At 46.3% G+C, this 24,760-nt stretch overlaps 3 protein-coding genes across 3 annotated transcripts; 1 reads left to right on the top strand and 2 right to left on the bottom strand.

The window, feature by feature from the left end:
• Positions 1-10,273: 10,273 nt before the first annotated feature.
• On the bottom strand, positions 10,274-11,490 carry LOC131286229 (DNA repair protein RAD51 homolog 1). The gene is made up of 2 exons (XM_058315157.1): positions 11,363-11,490; positions 10,274-11,291 (listed from the first exon to the last, which is right to left on the bottom strand). Exons 1-2 carry the CDS (start codon positions 11,447-11,449, stop codon positions 10,359-10,361), a joined length of 1,020 nt encoding a protein of 339 aa, XP_058171140.1. The 5' UTR covers positions 11,450-11,490; the 3' UTR covers positions 10,274-10,358.
• A 648-nt stretch (positions 11,491-12,138) lies between these two features.
• On the top strand, positions 12,139-15,027 carry LOC131286590 (NAD-dependent protein deacetylase sirtuin-2-like). The gene is made up of 4 exons (XM_058315568.1): positions 12,139-12,893; positions 12,984-13,340; positions 13,987-14,366; positions 14,444-15,027. The coding sequence occupies exons 1-4, from the start codon at positions 12,329-12,331 to the stop codon at positions 14,987-14,989; spliced, it is 1,848 nt and encodes a 615-aa protein (XP_058171551.1). The 5' UTR covers positions 12,139-12,328; the 3' UTR covers positions 14,990-15,027.
• Positions 15,028-17,019: 1,992 nt separating this feature from the next.
• LOC131290059 (bifunctional glutamate/proline--tRNA ligase) lies at positions 17,020-24,652 on the bottom strand. Its single transcript, XM_058319438.1, has 5 exons — positions 24,531-24,652; positions 22,492-24,419; positions 22,183-22,401; positions 18,897-20,795; positions 17,020-18,243 (listed from the first exon to the last, which is right to left on the bottom strand). Exons 1-5 carry the CDS (start codon positions 24,571-24,573, stop codon positions 17,149-17,151), a joined length of 5,184 nt encoding a protein of 1,727 aa, XP_058175421.1. The 5' UTR covers positions 24,574-24,652; the 3' UTR covers positions 17,020-17,148.
• Positions 24,653-24,760: the final 108 nt, after the last annotated feature.

Genomic DNA, 24,760 nt, shown 5'->3' with positions numbered 1-24,760 from the left:
AGCAACAAACATACAAACAACGGTACATGTATAGATAACTTTACACACGAAACACAAAACAAACAATGGTGGAATAGAAAACGGCAAAACCGGCAAGAAAATAGAACAAATAGAGCAGATATATACGACAGCAAAATATATATACATATATCAATAACGTGCGTGAAACGTATTACCTCTTTCATATGGGAACGACAAACACAAGGCAAACTGGTGGAGCAGACGAACGAAGGAACAAACCGATTTACCTCTGATTCTGCATCAAAACAAACCAAACCATTACAAATAAAAGTAAAACCATCGTACAATGAAGTAGGGGTGAGTCTATAAAGTTCAAACAGAGACAAGTAGAAACAATTAATACAATAAATAAATAGCAGAACACGGTCGTTGAATACAGCCATAGTCGGGGTGTATTTGGGTGATGAAAATTTTGATTTGCTGAAGGAATTGGTGTGAGGCAAGTTTTCAAACACCAGCAGTACTGGGCGTCTCCATTTGGTAGAGATGAGACACCAGGTGGCTCCATCGAAGGTTTTAGCAAGGGTTAAAAATACGCTTATGCGAAGCAAATGCATGTTTGTTGTAGAAAAGTGTTTTATATTTCATTTGTTTGCGATCTCCATCAGACAATAAATTAATGCTGATTGAAAATATCGCATCATAGCAATGATAATCCTAGCGAACCCGTGATGGTTGATAGTGCAGCACACGGGCGGACGGTGCAGTTCGTTTCCTGATGCTGATAAGAAACGCCAACGGGCTGCCACGTGTTCCTCTGCTCACGGGTAGCTCAAGTCGTTGGAAAGAACCGGCTCAATCAGCTCGATTCCGCGCGGATCTCGGTGAAACAATAAATGGTTTCCTCGTGACGAGCCGGAACAGACTTATGATTCATGATGGCGGTGGACGATTGTTTTACTGCCCATTCCATTATGCCCATTTGTGGCCAAATAGTCACACACTGCTTCGTGTGCCATCGCTGTGTTGTCATATTTGTAAACTTTCGCCCACCAGCTCGCTTGCCCCACGACGGAGAGTGGTCCACGTTTCGGCAGCTATTCATTCAGATGGGAAGGTGGGTGTGTCGTGCACACACACGAACCACGAGATGCAACCCCACGCTGCCGTGCATCGTGCATATGTGAATGGCAGCGGATGAACCCCGTCCGGAGTGCACCGGCGCTATTTTTAGCACCGGGAACGAGCGCTTCTGCTTCCCGGTGTTATATAATTAGCAACACTCCACCCTTCCCCTCCGAGTCGGTCACATTTTTCCGCCGTCGCTCGTCTCGATGCATGGCTGCGACCTTTAGCTTTGTTTTCGTGCATCGTGCTGCATTCCACCCACCGACGGGCACGAGGGGATCGGGTGTGGAAAGGTGCCAAATTGAGCCGTTAAACAAATTTAATGCACACGGTGCAATTGCGCAGTATATTGCGCGTGCGGGAGATCGATTTCAGGATGATTTCCAAGGATCTGGAAAAATTCCGATTGTTTTAAGAAAATTGACTTGGGCTTGGCTGTGAAACTAGCTTTCTGATAGCATTTTCTTCATGGAAGGACAGACAAGAAAGTTTTATCGAAATGAACACCGAAAGATCCTGCGAGAAAGATAAAGAGCGAGACAGAGAGAGCGAAAAAACACGAACGAACACTGGCAAGCAAGACCGTCAACACCGCAAAACATCATTACGATAAGCTTTAAATAATAACATGAGAACGAAAAAGTCTTACTATATTCTAGATGTACGGAACGTTACACAAATCGAACGAAATCAAAACTTACTCTTGAATTATATTGTGTGCAGCTCCTTGTGACTAAGCAAAATAAACAAGAGCATAATTACACTAACCCCACTAGCACCCTCCCCAAGCGTACTGATCGAAACGGGCCTCTCCGACCACAACATGTTTAACGAAGACGAATAATTTGAAGAAAAAAAAATCGGTAGTACCATCAGAAAAACCCAACTGCGGACAATGTTGGACAACGGCAAAGAACGCTGCATCGATACCGAGCTTGTGCGTAGGATCGTAGTATATACGGGGGTTTCCGCCGTTGCGAAACCTCGGTACGCTTCTTCTTATCCTTTTGTGCCATGTGTCGATTGCCGTTTGTTTTGCGAATTCATATTCGATAGATGTCGACTAGGTTTAGAACTGCACCCTCTGGCACCGTTAGCGGTTGTGGCGAGCTAACGGAACTGGTGCATATTAGGAGAGCAGCTTACACTATGGTACGCAGTAGGACAACGTTGGTCAAAACTACAAGCAGGGGGGAAAGAAAAGTGACTACAAAGGAAAGTAAAAACCTCACGCGCCTGTTCTCAAGCGTCGTAATGGAAGAGTTCAAAATTACGTTCAAAAAGCGGTAGAGCACAGACGATAACCATAGGATATAGTGGAACAAATGAGATGTCCATTATAATATATGTATAGAATCTTCCTACGAATGTAGAAAAGGAAGCAACGTTCAATTTGACTGATGTTATTGGGTTTTTGGTTTTTCAAACATCATGAGGAAATGCGAAAATTAAACAAAAAAGAGAAACGATTGAAATGTTAATGGGTAAGGGAAAATGTTAGGAAGGGCAGTGTTGTTGAAGGCAAACTTGTGGCAAATCAATGTCAAGCTTAGCGAAGGTTGATCCGTAACGATTATACAAGAATGAAAGAATAGCACACCAATATTGTTGTTGATGTTTGAACAGTTGTTTACACCCCGAACGGAATGCCTACGTAACGGTCGCAACACCACGGAACGGAATTATCTTTTATCGTATATACAGAACACTAGTCAAATTATGCCACCAACAAACCCTTTTTAGGCACACCGATACAAGATTTTATTCAAAAAATGTACTAAAACACCGGGAACCAACCCGGAACGGTTAATGATTGGTCCACAAATCCTACCTCTCCATTACGCGAACGTCAATCTTAAGTACAAATGAGTTTTTCTAACCGAATCTGATGTACAACGTCGGTGGCTTGTGTTGCAGCTCGTTTAGATGAAAATGACAGCTCAAGATAAATGAAATTATTGTTGTTTTATCCCGAAGAAGAAGTTCATTTTTCCTTTCGTAATATACTGGCCGGCAGTATGGCAAAGAAAACGCTAAACATTTTCTGTTATCAACATTTACACAGATGCAAGAAAACATTTGGAGTAAATATACTCTTTTTATTGCAACCAAGTACGAGTAGGAGTGTTTAGTATAGAAGTGAAAAGATAGCATAAACGACAGGTTATAGAATGGAATTGTAGGGAGGAAATATTTTACTTTGAAATTAATAGATTTAATCGGTCGGACTGCAGCAAACACAAATTAAGAAAAAAGAACTGATTAGGCAAGACAAGATGAAATATAAACACAAGTGTACAGATCGCAAAGGTTGTTTTATTGTTGTAATATACGTACGCAGCCCGGCGTATGCGTTGTTGATGGGGGAGGCGAGACTTTTCGGTGCGGAAGCTGGTACGCCGGGAGCTGGCCACTGGAACGCCGGAAGTTGTATTAACTAGCTAGTGAGTTAGGCGCGTGTCGGTGCGTTTCGAAAGCAAACGTTTGGTCATATTTGGCTGATGATGATTTGACGATCGTTTTGATCCTGTTTGAATGGGTCGGTTACTGGAAATTCTCGAACAAACATTCTTTAAATCACGACAAGCATTTCACAACAATTGTAGAGAGAGAGAAAACATTACACAATAATTCTGTAGAACCACCGAATAGCAAAGAACGATGAACTGCATGAAACTGCTACGCCACCACAGAGGAGCAAAAACTAAAACTGTTACAAAATCGATTCTGAGCGATGTAAAAAGGTATGGTTTCTATAACCAAATAAATCAAGCTTTCCGTCCCCGTACATTATTTTCCAGGTAAAAGCAGAAGAAGCAAAAATAAACATTTGGAAAAGAAACTAGTTTTGAATTCATCATGATCACACTGGTTTGAGTGTTTGGTAAATTTCAATCGTATGAAATCGTAGAAAAGATATTTGCACCAGGCAAACCTTAATCTAAAACAAGTCTTAGCATTTAAACGTTCATCCTTCTCTTCACGGTAGCTAAGCTAAACACATCCCACATCATGGCCGTAGTGTGTCAACTGCATGGACGCCAGTATCTCTTATCGGCTAAATGGGAGAAATAATCACTTAAATTTTAGCATCTCCCACTCTCCTCGAAATTATGATAGTCCTTTGCACCGTAGGGATATCCTTCGTAAGAAAGTAAACAAACAACCGAAGCGAGGAGAAAAAAAAAGCAAGAAAATGCAATTTAAATGTCACTAAAATATCTTATAACGCGTAAGGAACGAAAAATCATGCAAAGAGGGTAACGACTACTCTACACAAAGATCAAACACATCACTAAAGGAACTGAACAAATGGGGGAGGACACAAATAATCACACAGAAAGTGTGTCACTCATACGTGACATAAGAGAAGCGAAGCGTACATGTTTATGTGAACATTATTCCAAAAGACTTACTTATATAAGTAACTAGCTGTTAAGTGGAAAGTAATTCGTTGGTGAATATTTTACCGAAATGAAAATGGTCAAGGCAATTTAAAAAATAAGCAACCGCGTTAAAAAGCGTTGAAAACAAGCAAGAGGAAGAAAAATGAAATGCGCAATAAGCAAAGGGACTAAATGTAAGAACGAAAACACGATCAAAAATAATTGAGCAAACGCTCCCCCTCGCGAACATAATGAAGGAAAGACAAAACGATACAAAAACATGCAAACAATTAAAACAAGCAATCGCAGAGAAAAGCTCCATCACTGTCACAACACTATCGGCATAAAAAAAAATAACTGGGTGCATATAGGCTGTAGCAACGTACGAATTAATATACCCGCTATTTGAAAAACATACACATAAAACTCCACTTACGCTACTCCATCGGAATATCTCGTTAGGAAGTTCTGCGCAAAATAGATCGACACTTGGGAGACATTAGATTGGGACGTAGGTTGCGGCTAGAAAGGAAGGGTAGGGACGGCGGCAAGGAGAGTTTTTAAGGACATGTTAGGCAAGGCAGGCAGGGAGGATACAAGACGACAGCTCGTCAGCGCAACGAAATGCGAAACAGTGGCAAAACAAAAAATAAACAAACCCCGGAAAATTGAGCAATTGTCCAAATGGTGTTTTCTTTTTCCTTCTTCGTTTTCTGGTTCTGGTTTGATTATGATAACGTTTACTTTTTACCCATTTCACAGCAGCTTCCGCCATGTGGCAACATTTTCTTATCCCTTTTCCTTGCAGCACGCACAGCATAGTCTAATCCGTCCGAGGGGATGCATAAACTGAAGCCGCTTTTCCATCGGCTCACGTGATCCGTCCGAGTTTGTGGCACGAAAATATTACTAATGTAGGTCATGTAAACGAATGCCGATAAATGGGCTGACTCGAAAAGTGGTCGATCCATCATCATCATCAACGCCGATGTCAGTTTCCCCATCATGATAGCGGTTGCACCACCCCAGTGAGCTTTCCCCGAAGCCGTCTTCGGGCCACATTCGCTGGGAAATGCTGGGAAATGTTGGGAGGGAACCGTGCCGTGGGGCAGAGTGTGGATTTACTCTTGCCTTTTTTTTTGCTTCCATAGTACGCCACACGAACGAAGTACGGCATCTGGTAGTGACGTTTTTGACAGCTCGCCACAATCAACGTTTACTCTTCGGTTGGTTTTTCTTTTTCCCACTTCCACTATGCGGGGAAAGCAAATGTTATTATTTTTCACAATACCGAAGAAAGGTTAGCACATACTACGGTTACGTCATACTGTGACGTCATATATGAATGAAAAGGACGAAGCGTTTTCAAAGTGGAAAACATATTATCATGGTTCAGTTAAGAACATCCTGACATCCTTTTCTTTCATTACTTGCAAGAGAAGGAGAAAGTAGGAGAATCGCGTATGCATGGAAATGTCACTCCAAGCTCTGTGAGGCGTTACGTAAACACTCGTATAGAAACGTAACTCGTAAGGTGCGGGAAAGGATTAGCAGGGAACCCAACAGAACGGAGCATGCCATACCCTTTAAAGTACGTTGACCTTTTCCATGCGCTCGTCAGTTCGTCTGTCTGATGTAGGCTTCTCTTTTTTAAAACCACTTATTACGCTCTCTGGTTTTTCCTTTCGTCGTTGGAAACGTTTCAAGCCGTGGGCTTCCTTTTGTTGCATTTTCTTTTTTACTTTCAAAGCCAATTCAAAAGTAAAAGTTTCTTTGCTTCGCCTGGTTGCCTCCTGCATTGAATTGCTTCCGCCGGAAGTGCCATGCACTTTCTCGCGCGTGTTTGCATGCGATCGAGGGAAAAGCGTTATCTTGATTGCGAAATAAAGTGGTACCTAATTGAAGGTTTTTTTTGGTGATATTTTATTCGTTTGAAGTGCTTGCGTGAGCAGTAGCTAATACTACTAATGTGTCATTTAAAAACAGTGACAGGTAAAGACGACAAGTTTAAAAAAATGAATGATGGATCATTTGTTTTTCCAACGTGAAGGAAATGAATTAATAATTTTCATTTACTTTCTTATCACAAAAAAGATTTCACATTTTTTATTCAAAAATTTATCTTTAAATAAGAAAGTACACTATCAGCAACAGATGTCCTGTATTTATTTTGCGCCTTAGAATTCAGTCAAATTCAGGTGTATTATATTGTGATAAATTGTATGTCAGTTGCATTTTATATTCACGCTTGCCTTTTCTGCATTGCGATAAGTATCCCTTCGGCAATTTTATATAAAATCACGATTTTCCAAAACCATGCTTTCGTAACCACTGTAACATATTCCAACAATGAAGGCAATTTGTTAGTTTACCGAAATTAAACCCGTCTGCTATAGAGGGTCAAACTCTAATCATTGCATTGGCACGATAACGAATTACATTCCTCATAGTACCTGTCCTTATCAACGTTATCATCGTTTCTACTAAGCACCGCAAGAAGGCATCTCTTGTCAGCATAGTTTATCATATAATTTGCCTTTAATGAAGTTGATTGGCGCTATTACGATAAACCGTCTTATCAGGGCGAAGGCATCGCTAAACGCTATAAATACATATTTTGTTCTGCGTATCTCCTCATTCAAATGCTAGATGTTAGGTCCACCGAAATTAAGGTACGTTAGGTCTGGAGCAGTATAAGGCCCGATTCGTTTTTAGGTCAATTCACTGCATTTGACTTCTTTGTTACATAATTGTCTTCACGTTCGTTCAATTATCGATGCAAGAATCTTGCAGATTTGACAAATGATGTGTAATGCCTTTTTTGGTAGAAATATACTGAATTTATTATAGGGTACTCATCCACCAGAACCAATAAGGGTCTTTGAAGTGTGAACTCCTTTGTCGGGGATATCAATAAAAACGGACAAATTTTGTCCGCGATAGCAGAGCGGCTACACCGGTTAGAAAATCCCTTGAGGAAGTTTTGTCAATGCTGTGCGTGTATTGTGCTGGTAAGATGCAATTCATCTAAACTAAATTCAACTTAACTAAAGCAAAACCAGAACGAAAACGAAGGAAAGAAAACATCATTGGATTTAATTGACGCCACATATCGATTGCTCTTGCTAATTCCGTTTCGTTTTATTTGTCCTCCCACAGAACACCATCCCATTGGTGCCACCGGAAACATTGATCGACGACACGGGATCAAATGTTGCGGCAAAACCTCAGAATGACACCACGGAAAACCTACTAATGCACCGTAAGTATCCGGAGAAGCAGAGAACATTTTTACAGTTTTCCTCACTAACGCCTGCATTTTTTACCCCTTTCAGTTGGCGATGAGGACGACAGTGACATGCTGTTCAGCTCGGCCAATCCACTGATCGGCGGTCAGGCCCTTCTCGACGAGTCGATCGCGCGCCCCCTAACCATCCGCACCGATCACGTGCTGCCCACGCTTAGCGGCGCTTCCGGTCGTTTCCTCGGCTCCGAAAAGCCCTCCAGCTTCCCGGGATCATCGACGCCTCAGGACGCGGAGTTCTCGATGACCGTCTCGCCGAGCCTCCTGACGCCGACCGATCTGGAAATCTGGCGCGCCATCCAGACGGGTCAGTTAGACCCGAAAAAGCTCACCCAGACCGCGGTGTCACCGTTCTACGGAGCCGGGCACATCCCGAAATCGCTCTCCGGAACGCCAACCGCCCAGCTGACCGGCGGACTGCTGGATGAGCTCGATCCGGTGAACCTGTTGGGCGCCCTCGCCGATCCAGGTGGGCTCCAGCTTTCGGACCAGCAGCAGCGCGACGGAGGAGGACTACCGTACGAGCGGTCATTCCGGACGATCGCCGGCTCGGAGGAGGAAACGCTTCAACGTGGACTCATTTGATTGCTGGAGGTCCTTTAAGTTTCCCTTTCATGATGTTGACTTTCTTTGCGCGACGATTTATTTTTGCCTTCAAACACCAGACCCCCAAACCTTGTGCACCAACACGTGTAGTTTTTTTTATTCTTTCACTAGATAAATGTGTTACTTTTGCGTTTTTTGTGTAATAATAATTACCTAGGTTAAGTCAAGTACCCTTCTTTTTTGGTGGGATTTCTTTTTTTTCGGTAACAACGGTGCAAACCATCTCGAAACGCCCGTACAAAGTTAACCGGGTTTGGGCACCGAATTGTAGCCACTTTTCCATTCGCGATACACAAAAATAATACAAGCATCAAGAGCATTCATGGAAAGAGCTTAAAACTACGAGATAATTAAAACCAACGTGTTTGTCTGTATGTCTAAATACCCGACGGTTGGTAGATGTTAGAATAATAATTTTCTTCCTTCTTGTTTTTACACAACTAACTAATTACCCTTCTATGTTCTCCCGAATGCCGAAAACGAGAAACAAAGTACAAAAGTACAAAACTATGCAGCAGTAGGGAAGGAAAGCATGCGCACGTTAAGCAATCAACGCCGTCACCACATACAACCAGACCAGCTAGATGTTAAGATGGCCTTTTGCCGACCACATGTAACTCTTTTACCAACAAGTACCACCTATGCACGTAAATGACGTAATTCTGTCAAGGTTTCTCCCGCGAAAAAAAAGACAGAAGTGTACCAGGAACACGCAATACAAAAAGTACAACCTCTACTACCTTGTGTGGCATTGTAGTAAACGGAAGGAGAAAATAGGAGCGTTCTAGCATGTGTTCTATTATCATTACGCATGTAATTACGAATTATATAGTGAGCATTTACATCCGGGGTTTGTTATCAACTACTACATACCACAGTAGCGTCGTAAGATACGAACCAACGCTCGGTTGGGCATCACCCTTTACTAAGAACTAACGAAAAACAGAACAACTGGCCGTTTATTTTTGCATTTTTACAACACCTTTGGAACAAAAACAGCAGAAGGAGACAATTTTTAAAATATGAAATATTCAAATACTACACCAACAAAACGTTTTACGCATCAATAAGGAATATATCAAAAGGAAAAACGATAGTAAATGACATAGAATGAACATTTGAAACCACATGCAATACCGATTGTAGGCGAATATAGTACTGTTTATCACCCCTAGGCTCTAGTGTATTCATAACGTGGTGGTAGCGAGATGTAAGGACTCAGGAAAAATCGTTCCCGCGTCGAAAGTATAATGTTTTACACCTTTGTTTTTCACTTAGAAAACTCAAACAGAAAGGTTTATATATATTTTTTAGTTATAATTGATTCATTTTTCTCTTTTCTTTGATACGTACACTACCGCATGCATGCAACAAACTTGTATTTGCATTATATACACAATATATCTTAAAATAAAGACGAGCAAATGAAAAACGTATTAAACCAACGATTTATTTCGAAAGAGTCCCCCAATGTATTTGAGAAAAAAAGGATTTGATGGTTTTTTTTCGATTTCACAGCCTGACGAAGTCCACAAGTGATACGAAATGTTCGTGGCGTGAAAGATAAATTTTGCTCTCGATCAAACCGGAACAATTTTATAAACAGGGTCGAGGACTGATAGCAGGTATCTCCTATAGATTTCCTGTGGATTTTCCCCACGCATCCACCTATCAGGAGCCTGAGATCAAAGTGGGCTTGTTTTCTAACAGGATCGCATTACAGGTAGAAGGTATCTTTCGTAGCTTCCACCAATCGTAGCAGCCGGTTTTCGGGTACGTCACAACAACGGAGATTTCAATACAAACGGCGCGAAAAAACAGTTTACAAATGAGCTTTCCATTACGTATATTTCTTCCCATTTCAAATATATTCTTGAAAAATATATAAAACGTATCTTAATGTCTATCTTAACACAAATATTCACACTTGTAAATGGGCAGTAGTTTCTCCTTGTTAAAAATCGTTTATAAAACTACTCCTTGGCGTCACCGATTCCGTCCGGGTTGATCGCGAACGTTGCCTCACTTTCCGCTAAGCACGGTGAGTCGTAGATTTTGCAGATTCTCGTCTCACCCCGCCCCTTGCGCAGATACAACCGAGTGGTGGACGCATGCGCTATGATGTTGCCACCGATCGGTTTCTTCGGATCCGGATTAAACATGGCTGCACCGTCGACCTGCGCTACTACCTGGTTCGTGATCAGAACCGCAACCCCGAACTCGTCCGCCAGTCGAAGCAGCATACGCAGAAACTTGGCCAGATGTCCCTGCCGGGCTGCTAGTTCCCCCCGCCCACAGTAGTCCGTCCGGTAGAGGCTGGTGGCACTGTCCACGATAATGAGCGCGTACCGTGATTCCACCATCATCGCCGAGGCCATCATGAGCAGCTGCATCTGATGGTCGGTATTGTAGGCTCGCGCGTAGGCCACATTGTCCAGCACGTCGGCTCCGACGAGCTTGTACCGTTCCGCGGTGGCCAGTAATCGCTCCGGCCGAAACGTACCCTCCGTGTCGATGTAGAGGCACTTTCCTTCGCCACCGTTTTGGCTCACCGGCAGCTGGCAGGTGACGGCAAGCGTGTGGCAGAGTTGTGTCTTGCCGGTACGAAACTCCCCGAAGATCTCCGTGATGCTGCCGGTCTCGATGCCACCGCCGAGCAGTTTGTCCAGTTCCTTCGAGCCGGTTGTTAGCTGAATGATTTCCGAACGCTTCTGATGGTACTCGGTGGCTGTGGTGAAACCCATCGGGACGTGCTTCGTTGCTTCCTGCAGGATTTTGTCCGCTTTCGCTTCGGAAATTCCCTTGATCGCTAGGAGCTGCTTTTTCGGGGCAAACGCAACCGCTTCGACAGTGTGAAATCCGGCTTCGGCAAGCTTTTTGATATCTCCGTTTGTAATTCCATTACCCTGCAAGTGAAATAACAATAAAAATGTGACGACTGCCTGGTCCACATCATAGAAAGAACTTGATCTCTTACCTCTAGTTTACCGATCAACAATGGTCCACAATCTTCCTCCTCTTCAACCGTTGAAACGGACTGAAGGGATTTCTCCATTTGGGCCATCGTCGATCAGGGTTAGATTGAAAAGTTTTCCGCAAAACGGAATTTGTTAAATTCACGATCGAACCGTGTTGTTGTTTTCCTTTGACGAGCTCTCCGATGAGTGCGACGTAAATATTTGGCGCTTTTCTTCCTTCCTGTGTTTTGATAGTGAACTTTGGTTCTTGAATCTTTCTGAACAACCCTTTACTCGTGCTTACTTTCACCAAAACCAATTGTGTTCGAGGATCATCAGTCCTGCATATTCTATCGATTCACTATTACATTACGCGATGTTAACGCTGGGTTCAAATGTTTAATAACGTAAAACCTGGATGCGCAAGACGTCGTACATGTTTGTACGAGAATCTCTAGAATTTGACAACTCTTTTGACAGCCTTGATTAACATCAAAGAAAATATGGGTAATTTTTTAAAAAGCCTTGCAAACGGAATGGATGTCAATTAATTGCTATAACTCAACAAAAATATGTCTGTTGTGTTTTAATGTCGGATACACAAAACACAAAAAAATCTTTTCAGATTTATCGTGCCTGATTTTGTCATCCACGCCAACGTTTGCGTTGTGCTACGCTGATATCGATCCCAAACCCTTTTGGCAACACTGCTCGCTTGCTCGCGTCAATGAAACGTCATTCCATATGAGTTTCTTCGAAAAAAAGACGAAAATATTCAAGCGCAGTTGACATCGGGAAAGTGTGTAGATTTCCTCCGTGGTAAACGTAAACGTTTGTTGGTTTGTCTGGTTGGAAAAACAGTCGCTGCAACGGCATCCACGCTCCGAGTACCGTTCATTTTCACGATAGAACAGTTCAATAACGTCGCTCGTACGCTATCTCAGAGTGTGCACCGATTTGCCGTCGGTGACCGTGGTTCAGTCGGAATGTCCGACGAGCAGCAGCCAGCAGTAGCAGCACCGTCGCCATCACATCCCACCTCACTGCTGCACTGTATTGGCGGAGGTGGCGGAGTACCCGATTGTGATGCGACATCGACGCTTGTAACGGCGGCAGCAGCCGCAGCGGCCGTTGCCGCCGCTTCGTCCACTGTTCCAGCGGCTGCCTCGGCCATCGCTGGTGCATCCGTTGCGCTTACGGAGCCCGCCTCAGACCCGACCATAACAACAATAGGCCCATCGCCGCCCGCTTCGATCGTAAATGGGCCGACACAGCCGCACGGCGTACCGGACTTCCAACAATACGACGACAGCGAGGACGAAGGCGAGGATCCGTACCGTTCAGAATCGATCAGCATCGAGCGAATACGACAGTATTTGTCCGACAAGCTGGGTTTCTATACAGCCGACGGGTTCGACGATAAGGACGGTTCGGGTGGTGCTCCGCCCCGGCGGGTGCTCGATACGGTCGACATCGACGGGGTGCTGAAGCATTGGAAAAATGGTGGCTTCAAAAAGATCGTCACCATGGTCGGTGCCGGCATATCAACGTGTGAGTGAAAACCCGACAAGGGGTCGACATGCTCTCCCAGCCCAGTTGACTTTATTTTGATGCATCTCCCCTTTGTTTCCCCCCCTTCAGCGGCAGGCATTCCCGACTTTCGCTCACCGGACACCGGATTGTACAACAATCTGATGAAGTACAATCTACCGTACCCGCAGGCCATCTTCGAGCTGGAGTATCTCTACCAGAACCCCAAACCGTTCTTCACGCTCGCGAAGGAACTGTACCCGGGCACCTTCAAGCCAACGCCGTCGCACTACTTTGTTCGTCTGCTCGAGCAGAAGGGACTGCTGGTGCGCCACTATACGCAAAACATCGACACGCTCGAACGCATTGCGGGTATTAACGAGGAAAAAATTGTCGAAGCACACGGAACGTTCTACACCAACCACTGTCTCCAGTGCAAGACGGCCTACAGTCTGGAGTTTGTAAAAGGTGCGTATGGTTTTACCACGAGCTAACACGAGGTTTTAGTTTTCGCGGGTGTTTTACAGACACAGGGGCCTGATTTATCTTTTGTTTTGTATGTAAAAGAACTAAGGGAAACAATCTCATAGGCCGTTGAGAACTCATGACCACAGTATAAATTTTAAATCATTTAATTTGTTATTTGATAAAACGGACGAAAGCAATACCGTCTGCACTTTTTCTTCTTCTTCTTGGCGTAACGACCTCTTGGTCATGCCTGCCCGTTAAGGGCTTACGAGACTTGTTTCCCTGTTGTTCGTGTTGTCGTCAGTCCTCTCGTACGGGGGAGGGTCTCGGTTGGGATTCGAACCCACGCCGTCGAGGTGGTGAGCCCCGGCGCTCATGGGCCGATTTTCTAACCGGCGCTACCGCTCAGCTGTCGCGGACCCCCGTCTGCACTGTTTGCTATGTTCTTTTTTTACAATTTAAAACATTTGTCCGTTGCTAAGCATGCTTTGTTTTCAAAAAAAAAATTATCATTTACAAATGGTGTTTCACTTTAACTCGTATATTTAATGCAGACTCTTAACGTAGGGCAGTTAAAAGGGCTTGATAAATAATAGTTCTGTTAAATTTTCTCTTCCGTATCGTTCATCCTCTCACGCCTTTGCAGAAAAAATCTTTGCCGACGAAGTCCCGACCTGCCCGTGCGGCGGGGTCATCAAGCCGGACATTGTGTTCTTCGGCGAGGGCCTCCCGGAACGGTTTCACATGTTGCCCCATCGGGACTTTGCCGAGTGCGACCTGCTAATCATCATGGGCACCTCGCTGACAGTGCAGCCGTTCGCGTCGCTGGTGGAATACGTGAATGACGACTGCGTCCGGTTGCTGATCAACCGGGACAAGGTTGGCGGTGGCAGCTTCGGTTTCATCCGCTCGATGATGTTCGGCGAGGGGCTGTGCTTCGATCTGCCCGGAAACCGCCGTGACGTAGCCTGGACGGGCAACTGCGACGATGGCTGTTTCTTCCTAGCAGATCAGCTCGGCTGGGGTGTAAGTAGAAAAGCTTGCTCGCCCCAATCCCGTACAGGGATAGCAGCTCTAATGGTCTGAATTGTTTCGCTCCGTAGGACGAGTTACGAGAACTGGTGAAAACGGAGCATGCCAAGATAAAGCCGCTACGGCCCCTTCCGCCGATCGACGTACCGTTGGCTTCGGCCGAAGTTGATGGGGCTGCCTCGGTTGACATGGAACCACAAACGATCCTCGTCGACGAGCACCACCAGGAAGATGAACACTTCAACGATGTTGTTGACGGAAGGGGGGCAAGTGAGGGTAATCCCGGCTGCCCAACGGCTGCCAATGGTGGGGTGCCGGCCAACGAGCCGGTACACCCGATGGCAACCGATCCACACCACGAAAGTGAACTTCATCATCATCATCATCATCATCATCAAGTAAATCTGGAGGAAAACAACCACCATCAGCATCATCTTCCTTCAGAGCTGCACCTTCACCAACACCATCATCATCAACAACAGCAACAGCAGCATGATCTCCATCATCATCATCATCAACAGCAGCACGACAAGATGGACGATCATCATGATGATGATGACGATGTGGTGGTGGATCACCACCAGCAGTCGAAAGCGTCACCGGAGGACAACACCTAATCCTCTTCATCTCAAATGGGAGAAAAAACAATAATAGGGTGAAGACAAAACAAAAACCGATGTACCGAATAATACCTTTCCCTTCCTCTACACTTTATCACTTTTTCTCTACCAATTCCAAGTGTATTGCCTATGCCTATTTAAATGAACTGTAATCCAGTTGTTTTTCATCATTTTACCATTATGCATAAGCATCTACCAGTCACACACGAAGGAAGGATTTTCATGTTAAGGTCTTTTAGCAAACACAACGACTTTTTCGCCTAGCAAAAACAAACACTCATACATGCACCAACGACCCGGAACCGCTGGGTCACTTCCCGCCAAAGAGCGCAAATTACACATTGATCGTACATAAGAAATCAAACAAGCACAACACCACTGAGAAAAATACCAGCAACTACAAGAAACGAAAACGTTACAATTTTCCAATTTCCGCAGCTTCATCCGCGTCTCTCTTTCTCTCTCTCTCTCTCACCGCAAAAAAAAAAACTAGATAATTATGTGTCTCGGACGGCTTTGTCCCGCCGTCCCGGAGAGGTACAATCCTTCGAGAAACACAACGCAAACAAGCGGGCAATAGAAGAATACTGATGGGATTTATTTTTTCCGTGTCTACTTGGACAAAACTTGCGCTGCAGTCCGGGACACGTCCCGTGGGAACGGGGACGAATTATCGTGGTGGGCCGCATCAAAGGATACACTGAACCGGCCCGCATCCGGCAGCAGTGCAGTGAAGCTAAATGTAAACGTTCGATAAGTTAAGCTGTAAGAATTATATATTATTATCCGTTTCCATCAAAGAGACGATCAAGCGGGAGAGGTAAAGAGAAAGAAACGGGATTATAGAAGGAGTAATACTAATGAATACGAGTAGCAAAGGGGGAGGGAGCGGTGCGCGGACTCACTTATAGAAAATTAAATGGCGCATGGCGAAATGGGAGCAACATAACGAAAACAGAAAAACACTAAATATATAGAAGGAAAACCCTGAAATGGCACTGCATTGCAGAAGTAAATTAATTTAAGCAAAAGTTTGCAAAACAGCAGCTAATGATACAAAACAACAGCAGCAAAAAACCAACCACAACAAGGAAAAACAGATGCATTATGAAACATAGCGATTTAACGTTTGTAACGCAACCGGGGGCAAGAAGAAAAGGACGCACTGCAAGAAGCTGTCCACTTTATGGCGCTGATATTTGTAATAAACTGGGGCTAATATAAATTCTACGACAAAAAAAAAACTGGTGCTATTCTGTGTTTTATTAAAAAAAAAACCTGATGACTGTCGCGCGCATTCCCACACCTTGATGACAACCATTTTTCATTCTTTTGGTGGAGCTCGGTAACGTCCGTTGCGCTACCAGGATCGCATGAGGTGGTGGAGCAATTATGGAGGAGGTCGGATCAAAATAGAAAGACACACTGCGACTACCATAGGTAGCCGCAAGGTAAAAAGAGACTAAGGTATGGTTTGGGTCCCGCGCGTGTTACCTCCAAGTGGTTCTTGTGCCCTGGTACGAAAACTCGATTTCAGCATCAATGAAAATTGAATTCTCGGGGATCGGTTTTGAGGTATGCTGGATGGTATGCTGTTTTAATTATAATTATGATGATTGATAATTTTCATGAAAATAATCGACGACCTTTTTTTCAAATGTGTGGCATATTTCTCCTGTTTAAAAAATTAAAAAAGAGTAATTAAGCAAGAACAATTTGAATTTACAGTATCCACACGCCAGTTCCTCAGCCTTAGTACTTATCGTAATACCTTTTTAATTTTTTGGCAGTTCTTATAAAAGGAAACTTTAAATTTTCTTCGAAGTATATCCATCAAGAAAACAACCCGTATGATTTATGGAAATTCGAAAGCAGGTAAAAAAAAAATTATTTCTGCGTATAACATCACTCTTACTTTTCGCAGTCATCATTGTGGATGGACTGTACGGTACGCTGTTCTTCGGGATCGTATTTCTCATTTTCGTAAAATTTCGTTCTTAAAGCATTTAAAGGAAGATGGATTAAATTATTCAAATTTCGCTTTAGTTTATTTATCGTATCAGAGGACAAAAGCACACATAGAACTAGGTTGGTTGAGCTTAGTCGAACATTTTGAAGGACATCGACGGTACAAGTAACAAACAGGTTCGCGCTTTCTAGTAACTTCGACCGAAGAGGGTATAGAATTTGGCCGCTCTACCACAAGCCGGATGGACACACTTGTCGTTCTTGGGATCGATCTTGGCCGGCTGTTCGAACGGAATGCAGAGCGATTTAGCGCCCATCGCCGGTGCACCCGCCTCCGCCTCAGCATCGTCTCTGGCACTCTCCGCCTTGATGCGTTCCTCGCAAGCAATCTCGCCACAGAACGGTGCCATAATGATGTTCTTCGCCTCGAGGAACTGCAGGAACTCCGGCCACTGCTTGGTGACCTTGGTGTGCTCGCGCAGATCGCGGTCGGCCCGATCGTACATGCTGCCGTGGATGGTTTCGAGCAGCTTCGGCAGCTCGGTGGCGGCCTGACCCCGCTTCACCGTCAACTTGGCACCGTTGTCGCGCCGCACCGCCACAAACTGATCGTTCTGCAGATCCTTGAAGCCCAACTCGACGCGCACTGGCACACCCTTCAGCTCCCAGTGGTTATACTTCCAGCCGGGCGAATAGTTATCCCGGTAGTCACCCTCGCACCGGATGCCGGCGGCCACGATCGCACGCTCCAGCTCGCGGCAGCTGTCCGTCAGCTTGCGCCGCTCCTCGTCCGTCGTCGTGGCCGTAATGCCGCACGGTACGATCACCACCTGGATGCAGGCGACGTGCGGTGGCAACACCAGACCCTGGTTGTCCGCGTGCACCATGATCATGACGCCGATCGTGCGCGTCGTAATGCCCCACGAGTTCTGGTACACGTACTCTTTCTCCTTCGTTTCCGGATGCTCGTACACGATGTCGAACATGCGCGAAAAGTTCTGGCCCAGGTGGTGGCTGGTGGCACCCTGGATCGCGCGCCCGGACGCTGAAATGTACGCCTCGACCGTGGTCGTGTAGTCACCACCGGCGAACTTCTCCTTCTCCGTCTTGCGCCCCTTCACGACCGGTATGGCCAGCAGGTCGGTGTACACCTTCGCGTACAGGTCCAGAATCGTGAGCACTTCCTCGTCCGCTTCCTGCTTGGACGCGAACGCCGTGTGGCCCTCCTGCCAGAGGAACTCACGGGTGCGCAGGAACGGCTGTGGATGCTTAAACTCCCAGCGCTACCGCGCCGGACAAGGAAAAGAAAATAAAAATATAGACGATAAGCGAACGCAATTAAAACTCCTCATCTGTAGTGCCGCTTTTTATACATATAAAGCTCGAATCTTTTAACGCAAAAAGAGGACGAAAAACTAAAAATACAGGGTGCGTGAATTTTTGCATTAAATATGAACAAATTGTCTAATCTCATCTTTGCATCAAAATATTCAGATAAATTTGACCGATTTAAGAGAAACCGAAGGCGCGGGCCGGATACTTTAAACGATGCTTTAATGTTTTCAAACCCTTTGTAATGGAGAGAGGAACTTTCTTAATAGCAAAGTTACATAAAAAGTGGAAAAAGATATTTAAAATGTTATCGATAAACATACAGGACCACTTCGTTATACAATTTTCATCTTCATTTTTGGGAAGAAAACAAACCTGGCAAATCCGATAAAAATTGGGAAAAAATATTAACACCAACATATTCTTACGGGCCGGATAAAATCATTTGGCGGGCCGGATTTGGCCCGCGGGCCGCACTTTGCCGACCCCTGTTCTAGGATATTGAACCACAATTCCCATGGGGACATGTCTATAGTTTTCGTTCTTTGATTCTTTGAAAGACATTTTAAGCACAGTAATGTAATAACTCTGATAAAATACTTACCACAACATTGTTCCACTGGTTCAACCGAATCGGCAGATCACGATACGACTGGATCCACTTGGCGTACGCCGGGTACATGACCGTCTCGGACGTCGGGCGCACCGCGATCGGTTCGGCTAGCTCCGAATCGCCACTCTTCGTGACCCAAGCCACCTCCGGCGCAAAGTCGGCGATGTGCGTCTTCTCGCGTTCCAGGGCGGCTCGCGAGACAAAGATCGGGAAGTAGCATTCCTTCACGCCGAGGCGCGTAATTTCCGCATCGAACCAGTTACGGATCGCCTTCCAGATGGCGAACGACCAATGGCGAAGGATGTAGCACCCGGACACGTCGTAGTACTCGATCATCTCACCCTTCGTGATCACCTGCGAGTACCAGTCGGGCAGGTTGTCCTCCTTGGTTGCCTCGAGCCCCAGGCGAGTTTGCTTCTTCGATCCACCACCCGCGCCATCCGAGTCCTTCGAGGGTTTCTGCTCCTGTTTGGGTTTTTGATCCGCCTTTGGTTTGGCCTCTTTCTTCGCTGCTCCACCGGATGGTTTCGTCGATTGTGCCCGACCCCCGGCCCCGGCACCACCACCAGGTGGAACGTAGTCCGCCCCGGTAAGCTTCTTGTACTCCGCCTTCAAGTCGAGCAACGTCTTGACGGCCGCATCGATTTCGGGCTTCGGTGCACCGCCAGCCTTGAGCGTACGCACTGTATCTCCCTGCTTGGTGATCTTCTCCGCCAGCGCACCCTTCTCATCTGCTTGCTGTTGCCCGCTGGGGGACATGTTTTCCTTTCCTTCCTTCTTGACGGCAGCTGGTGTCACTGTCGTGCCCGGCTTCCAATCCTTGCCCGTGAGCGTCTTGTAGTCGGCCTTCAGTTTAAGCAGCACCGCTACGGCCGCGTCGACGGAAGCCTTGTCGGCTTTGTTTGACTTGAGCGTACGCACCTGTTCACCCTGGGTGGCAATCTGAGCCAGCAGATCCGCCTCTCCACTAAGGCCTTGTGGCTTGGGAACCTCTTCCTTTACGACCACGCAGCCCGGTTTCCAATCGCTTCCCGCTGCCGTCTTATACTGAGCCTTAAGATCGAGCAACGTCTTCACCTGCGCGTCCACGTCCGCCTTCGGGGCCTTCTTCGCTTTAAGATCTCGCACCAGATCACCCTGGGCAACGATTTTATCGTTGATTTCACTCACCGAGCCGCCCGTGACGGTCGAGGTGGAGGAATTGGCTTGTTTCAGTGGTGCCGCCGTCACTGCCGCTCCCGGTTTCCACTCGCTTCCCGTGGCCGCTTTGTATTGTGCTTTCAGATCCAGGAGGGTTTTTACCGCTCCATCAATGTCCGCCTTCGGAGCCTTTTTCGTCTTCAAATCACGCACAAGGTTACCCTGCTCCGTGATTTTAGTATTCAACACCTCGGCGTTCGATGCACCGGCCGCCGGTGGAGGAGTTGCTGCTGCCGCCACCGAAGGTGCTGCACCCGGTTTCCAATCGCTTCCCGTCGCGGCCTTATATTGTGCCTTCAAATCTAACAGCGTCTTCACCGCACCATCTACATCCGCTTTCGGGGCCTTTTGCGCCTTCAAATCGCGCACCAGATTTCCTTGCTCGGTGATCTGCGCGTTGAGAGCGTCAGCATTCGTGGCCGGCTGGGGGGTCGTCGTCGTCGCTGGAGCCGCGGACGCAACCGCTCCCGGTTTCCAATCGCTACCGGTGGCGCCCTTATACTGTGCCTTTAGGTCTAGCAGCACTTTTACTGCCGCGTCGACATCAGGCTTTGGCGCTTTGTCTGCCTTCAATTTGCGCACCGCTTCGCCTTGCTGGGTAATGGAGTCGTTGAGTGCGGCGGCCCCAACGGCAGGTTGGCTCACAACAGCTACGTTGGCAGGCTTGGCCGTCTGCTTAGACTTCTTGCTCTGTGGAAGGTAATCGAAAAGTATTTGATACAGTCAAAAAGCTTTTTCATTTTCAACACGAAGCGAACACGATTTACTGACAGGAAAGAATCACACCATTAGATAAGATATACGAGTGGTAAAGCAGTCCACTACGACGTTGACAACAGTCGCCAACAATGCAACCAACGTGTCACTCGCGCACGACTTCTTCTGCTGCTCCACGCGAGCATTACTTTCGCCGGATGGAATGGAAAGCGAATCCAACCGCAACCAGCCATCATATCTCGGTGGTTACTCTTTGGTCGCGTATTCGCATCGCGCGTTGCCACGAGCAACACCAACACACTGACAGTGGGGAGTGATCTTAGCTGCCCTTCTCTCCTGAAGTGTTGGTTACGGTCGCGGATTTTAATAGCTAGTACCAAACGATGGATCCCGTTGCTTGGTTACCTCATCTGCTCTTTTTTCTTCGGAACATTCTCTTTTTGCTTGTGTTTTATTTTGCATTTTCATATAGTATCCATTGTGGACTGAGATCAAACATGCTTTGGCGAAAAACGTGATTAGTTCTTCGAGAACAAATTTCAAAGTAAATTCAAACTTTGCTCATTTGAACACTTCACGCTAAAAACATTCTCGAATTAACCAACCAAGTCTGCTTTCTGCTGCTAAAAAATACTTCATAAAATTACTTGACCCAATTTTGCTGCCCTAGGAATGCTGCAACAAAAAAAAATGCTGCTAATTTGCCCACCCTAATTTTGTGAGCTACTTACTAATTGTTTCATGGCCAATTTTTTGCAAATTATTTCTAGAGACACACTTATTAGAACAGTTACAATGTTTTGTTGGATTTGGGTTTAGTTCATTTTTGGTTTGGCCTACGATCATCCCAGGGAGCAATTAGTAGGATAAAAATTAGAAGGAATTCAATAAATCCAAAAACATCTTATATGGGTAATTAAACTTATAGCAAACCGACATGTTCTTCTTCTTCTTCTTCTTCTTGGCGTAACGAACTCTTGGTCATGCCTGCTCGTTAAGTGCATATAAGTTTTTCTTTTTTTTGTACGTGGATAGTCAGTCCTCTCGTATAGGGGAGGGCCCGGTTTTGGTTTCGAACCCACGCCCTCGAGGTGATAAGCCCCGGCGCTCATGGGCATAAAACCCCTGAAAAATAACAAGGAAAATTTCTCTTCCGGTCCGGTAAACACTTTCAAACATATTTCAATCGAATCTTCCATACAGGAAGCATGAGTGTTGTTGAACATTTAACCAATGTCGCCAAAAATAGGACGATAAATGTGGTAAGGATATTTTTAGCCAGAGGCTGTGCGAGTTTAAAAATAAATTCCGGCCAAATCCCACCAATCGTTACGTTGCCTATTATAGTTACAGCACTTACCTCTCCAGCAGATTCCTTCTTCGGGACGTTTGCGGTCGGTACGGCGGTGACGTGTCCGTCGGGGATTGCAAACAGCACGATCGGCGTTTCGGCGCCACTGAACTCGCTGGCCGGCTGATATGGCTGGTCCACCTTGAAGAATCCACGCCGCTGCAGCTGAATGATATCGCCCTTACGCAGCTTTTTCAGTTCCGGATCGCCCAGCATCGGTACTTCGGTCTAGGACGAAAAGAAGAAAGTGAATTAACCAACCAATTGTAATTGAAGATTGAGGCCATTTAGTATTCGTTTCGGCGACCATAAACCTACCCTCGTTTGATGTCCGATGTAGTTCTTGAAATCTTCGTCCCTTGCCAACACAGCCTTATTGATGATGTGCTCAAAGTACACGCAGTACGTCGGTGTGTACTGATCCGCGGGCAGTTCGCACAGCCAGGTCAGCTTAAGCGTTTTCTTGTAGTCCTTATTCTCCAGGTTCGGCTTGGAATCAACCGAGATGGGCGTTCCGTCCGCCCCTCTGTGTACCTTCGTAATCAACAAGTTACCCCAGTTGATGAACGTGGCATTCTCACCTTCCTTTAGCTCCTTTGCGTCAGCCAGGTCGATCAGCACGCGTGGACCAAAGTGCACAGTTTTCATGCCAATTTCTGCGTTCTTCGGGTGAACTGCCGCTTCCATCGTTCCCGGCTGCACTCCTGCCACATTCACCGTAACGCGCTGTTCGTTCTCGAGCGCCGTATAACGGGGAGCAATCGGGTCGATGACTTTCTTGTTAAACGCCCAAATCTTGTCCCATTCCATGAACACGACCGATTTGCTCGAACCCTGGGCAATGATAAACTCCCTCAGACCCTCGACAGTCATGCCCCGGCGCAGAATACCGCGGACGGTTGGGAACCGTGGATCATCCCAACCATCGACCAAGCCTTGCTCCACGAACCAGGTAAGCTTGCGCTTCGATAGCACCGTGTTCGTCATGTTCAGCCGGCTGTACTCCCAAATGTAAGGGCGCCGCAGTCCGAGTGCTTCAATAAACCAATAGAACTGCTCGTCACGGTCATGATACTCCATGGTTCGTAGCGTGTGCGTTACGTCTTCGATGGCGTCCACGATTGGGCATGCAAAGTCGTACGTTGGGTACACCTTATACTGGGTGCCGGTGCGTGGATGAGGCTCGTTTTTGCACCGATAAATCGTTGGATCGCGCATACACCCATTCGGGGAGCCCATATCAATCTTAGCACGCACGCAGCACTTCTGCCCAGCGGCCGACCCTTTCACCATTTCGGCCCACATTTGCAGATTACGCTCGGCAGTGTTGCTACGATTCTTCGACTCGACGCGCTCTTCGCGCTCCTTCTTCATCTGCTCCGGTTCCGTATCGTCCACGTACGCCTTGCCCTCCTTGATTAACTGCACGCAATAGTCCAGCATCAGGTCGAAGTACTGCGACGTGTGCGTAAAGAGATCCGGCTTGATCTGGAGCATCTCCAAGTCCTCCAGGATCACCTGCTCGAAGTGGACATTCTCCTTGGCCGGGTTCGTATCGTCAAAGCGCATGATCAGCTTGCCCTGGAACGCCTGCTGGTAGTACTGATTCAACAGGGCCGCTTTGGCGTGTCCGATGTGCAGGTAGCCGGACGCTTCCGGTGGAAAGCGAACAATAACCTTACCCATCTCAGCCCCGGGTAAATCAACAAATTTGCCCTGCTCACGTTTCGCATCGCCCGCACCCTTCTCTGGCGAAGGATCCTTCTTCGTCTTCGCCGAAGCGATGGCCGTACGAAGTTCGCTTTCATACTTGCGCAACGCCGACTTCGTGCACTGCTGTGCCAGGATCAAATTGTACCATCGCTGCACGTGCACTGGTATGCCAATCTTTTTCAGCTCTTCGAAGCGACAGTAGAGCTCGTTGAACACGGCCAGGTCGGCAATGGTAAGATGGTTCGCGACCAGGTACGTCAGTGGGCCGAGACATTTGTTCAGATACTTCAGCTCGTCCGACGGGTCCTTCTCCATTGATAGCGTGTACGTCAGCCAGTGATCGATTTGGGTTCGCTCGATCGGCGTTTCACCGTACAGTCGGAACGCGGGAGCCGCTCTGGACAAGGCACGTAGCACATCGTTATTGGTGATGCACGCCAGCGTGCGGGTGGAATACGAGATGGCATTTTCATCACCCCAGCGAACTTCGATCGGATTGGACTCGCGCAATAGCTCGGCAGCGATGAGTCCACCTGTGAAGAATGTTTCGTCAGCAAATATTTCGTTGGCAAAAACCATTTTGCTCTTCAATTGGGAGCACCTTGGCCGCAGGAAACCTCACTGCTCGCTAGTACTACACTTACCTACAGCCGCATTTGATTTGCTGCACACGAAAGTCGACACCATATTGAAAATTTATTTATACCAATCGCAGCGGGCTTTGAAAAACTTTCGTTTACCAAAATACCACACAACCAGCCGGCACTGAAACGTGTTTGCGGACAATGAATAGGAATGCTGTCCTAGATGTAGACGTCAAGATTGTGTCAGGTGTGATGTTTCGTTAAGTTTGCACGTTTATATCGCATGTCGA

The sequence above is a fragment of the Anopheles ziemanni genome, chromosome 3 (assembly GCF_943734765.1).
Source record: "Anopheles ziemanni chromosome 3, idAnoZiCoDA_A2_x.2, whole genome shotgun sequence".
Taxonomy (NCBI): domain Eukaryota; kingdom Metazoa; phylum Arthropoda; class Insecta; order Diptera; family Culicidae; genus Anopheles; species Anopheles ziemanni.
The sequence above is the reverse complement of the archived record's forward strand: the minus strand, read 5'-3'. Positions and strand labels throughout refer to the sequence as shown.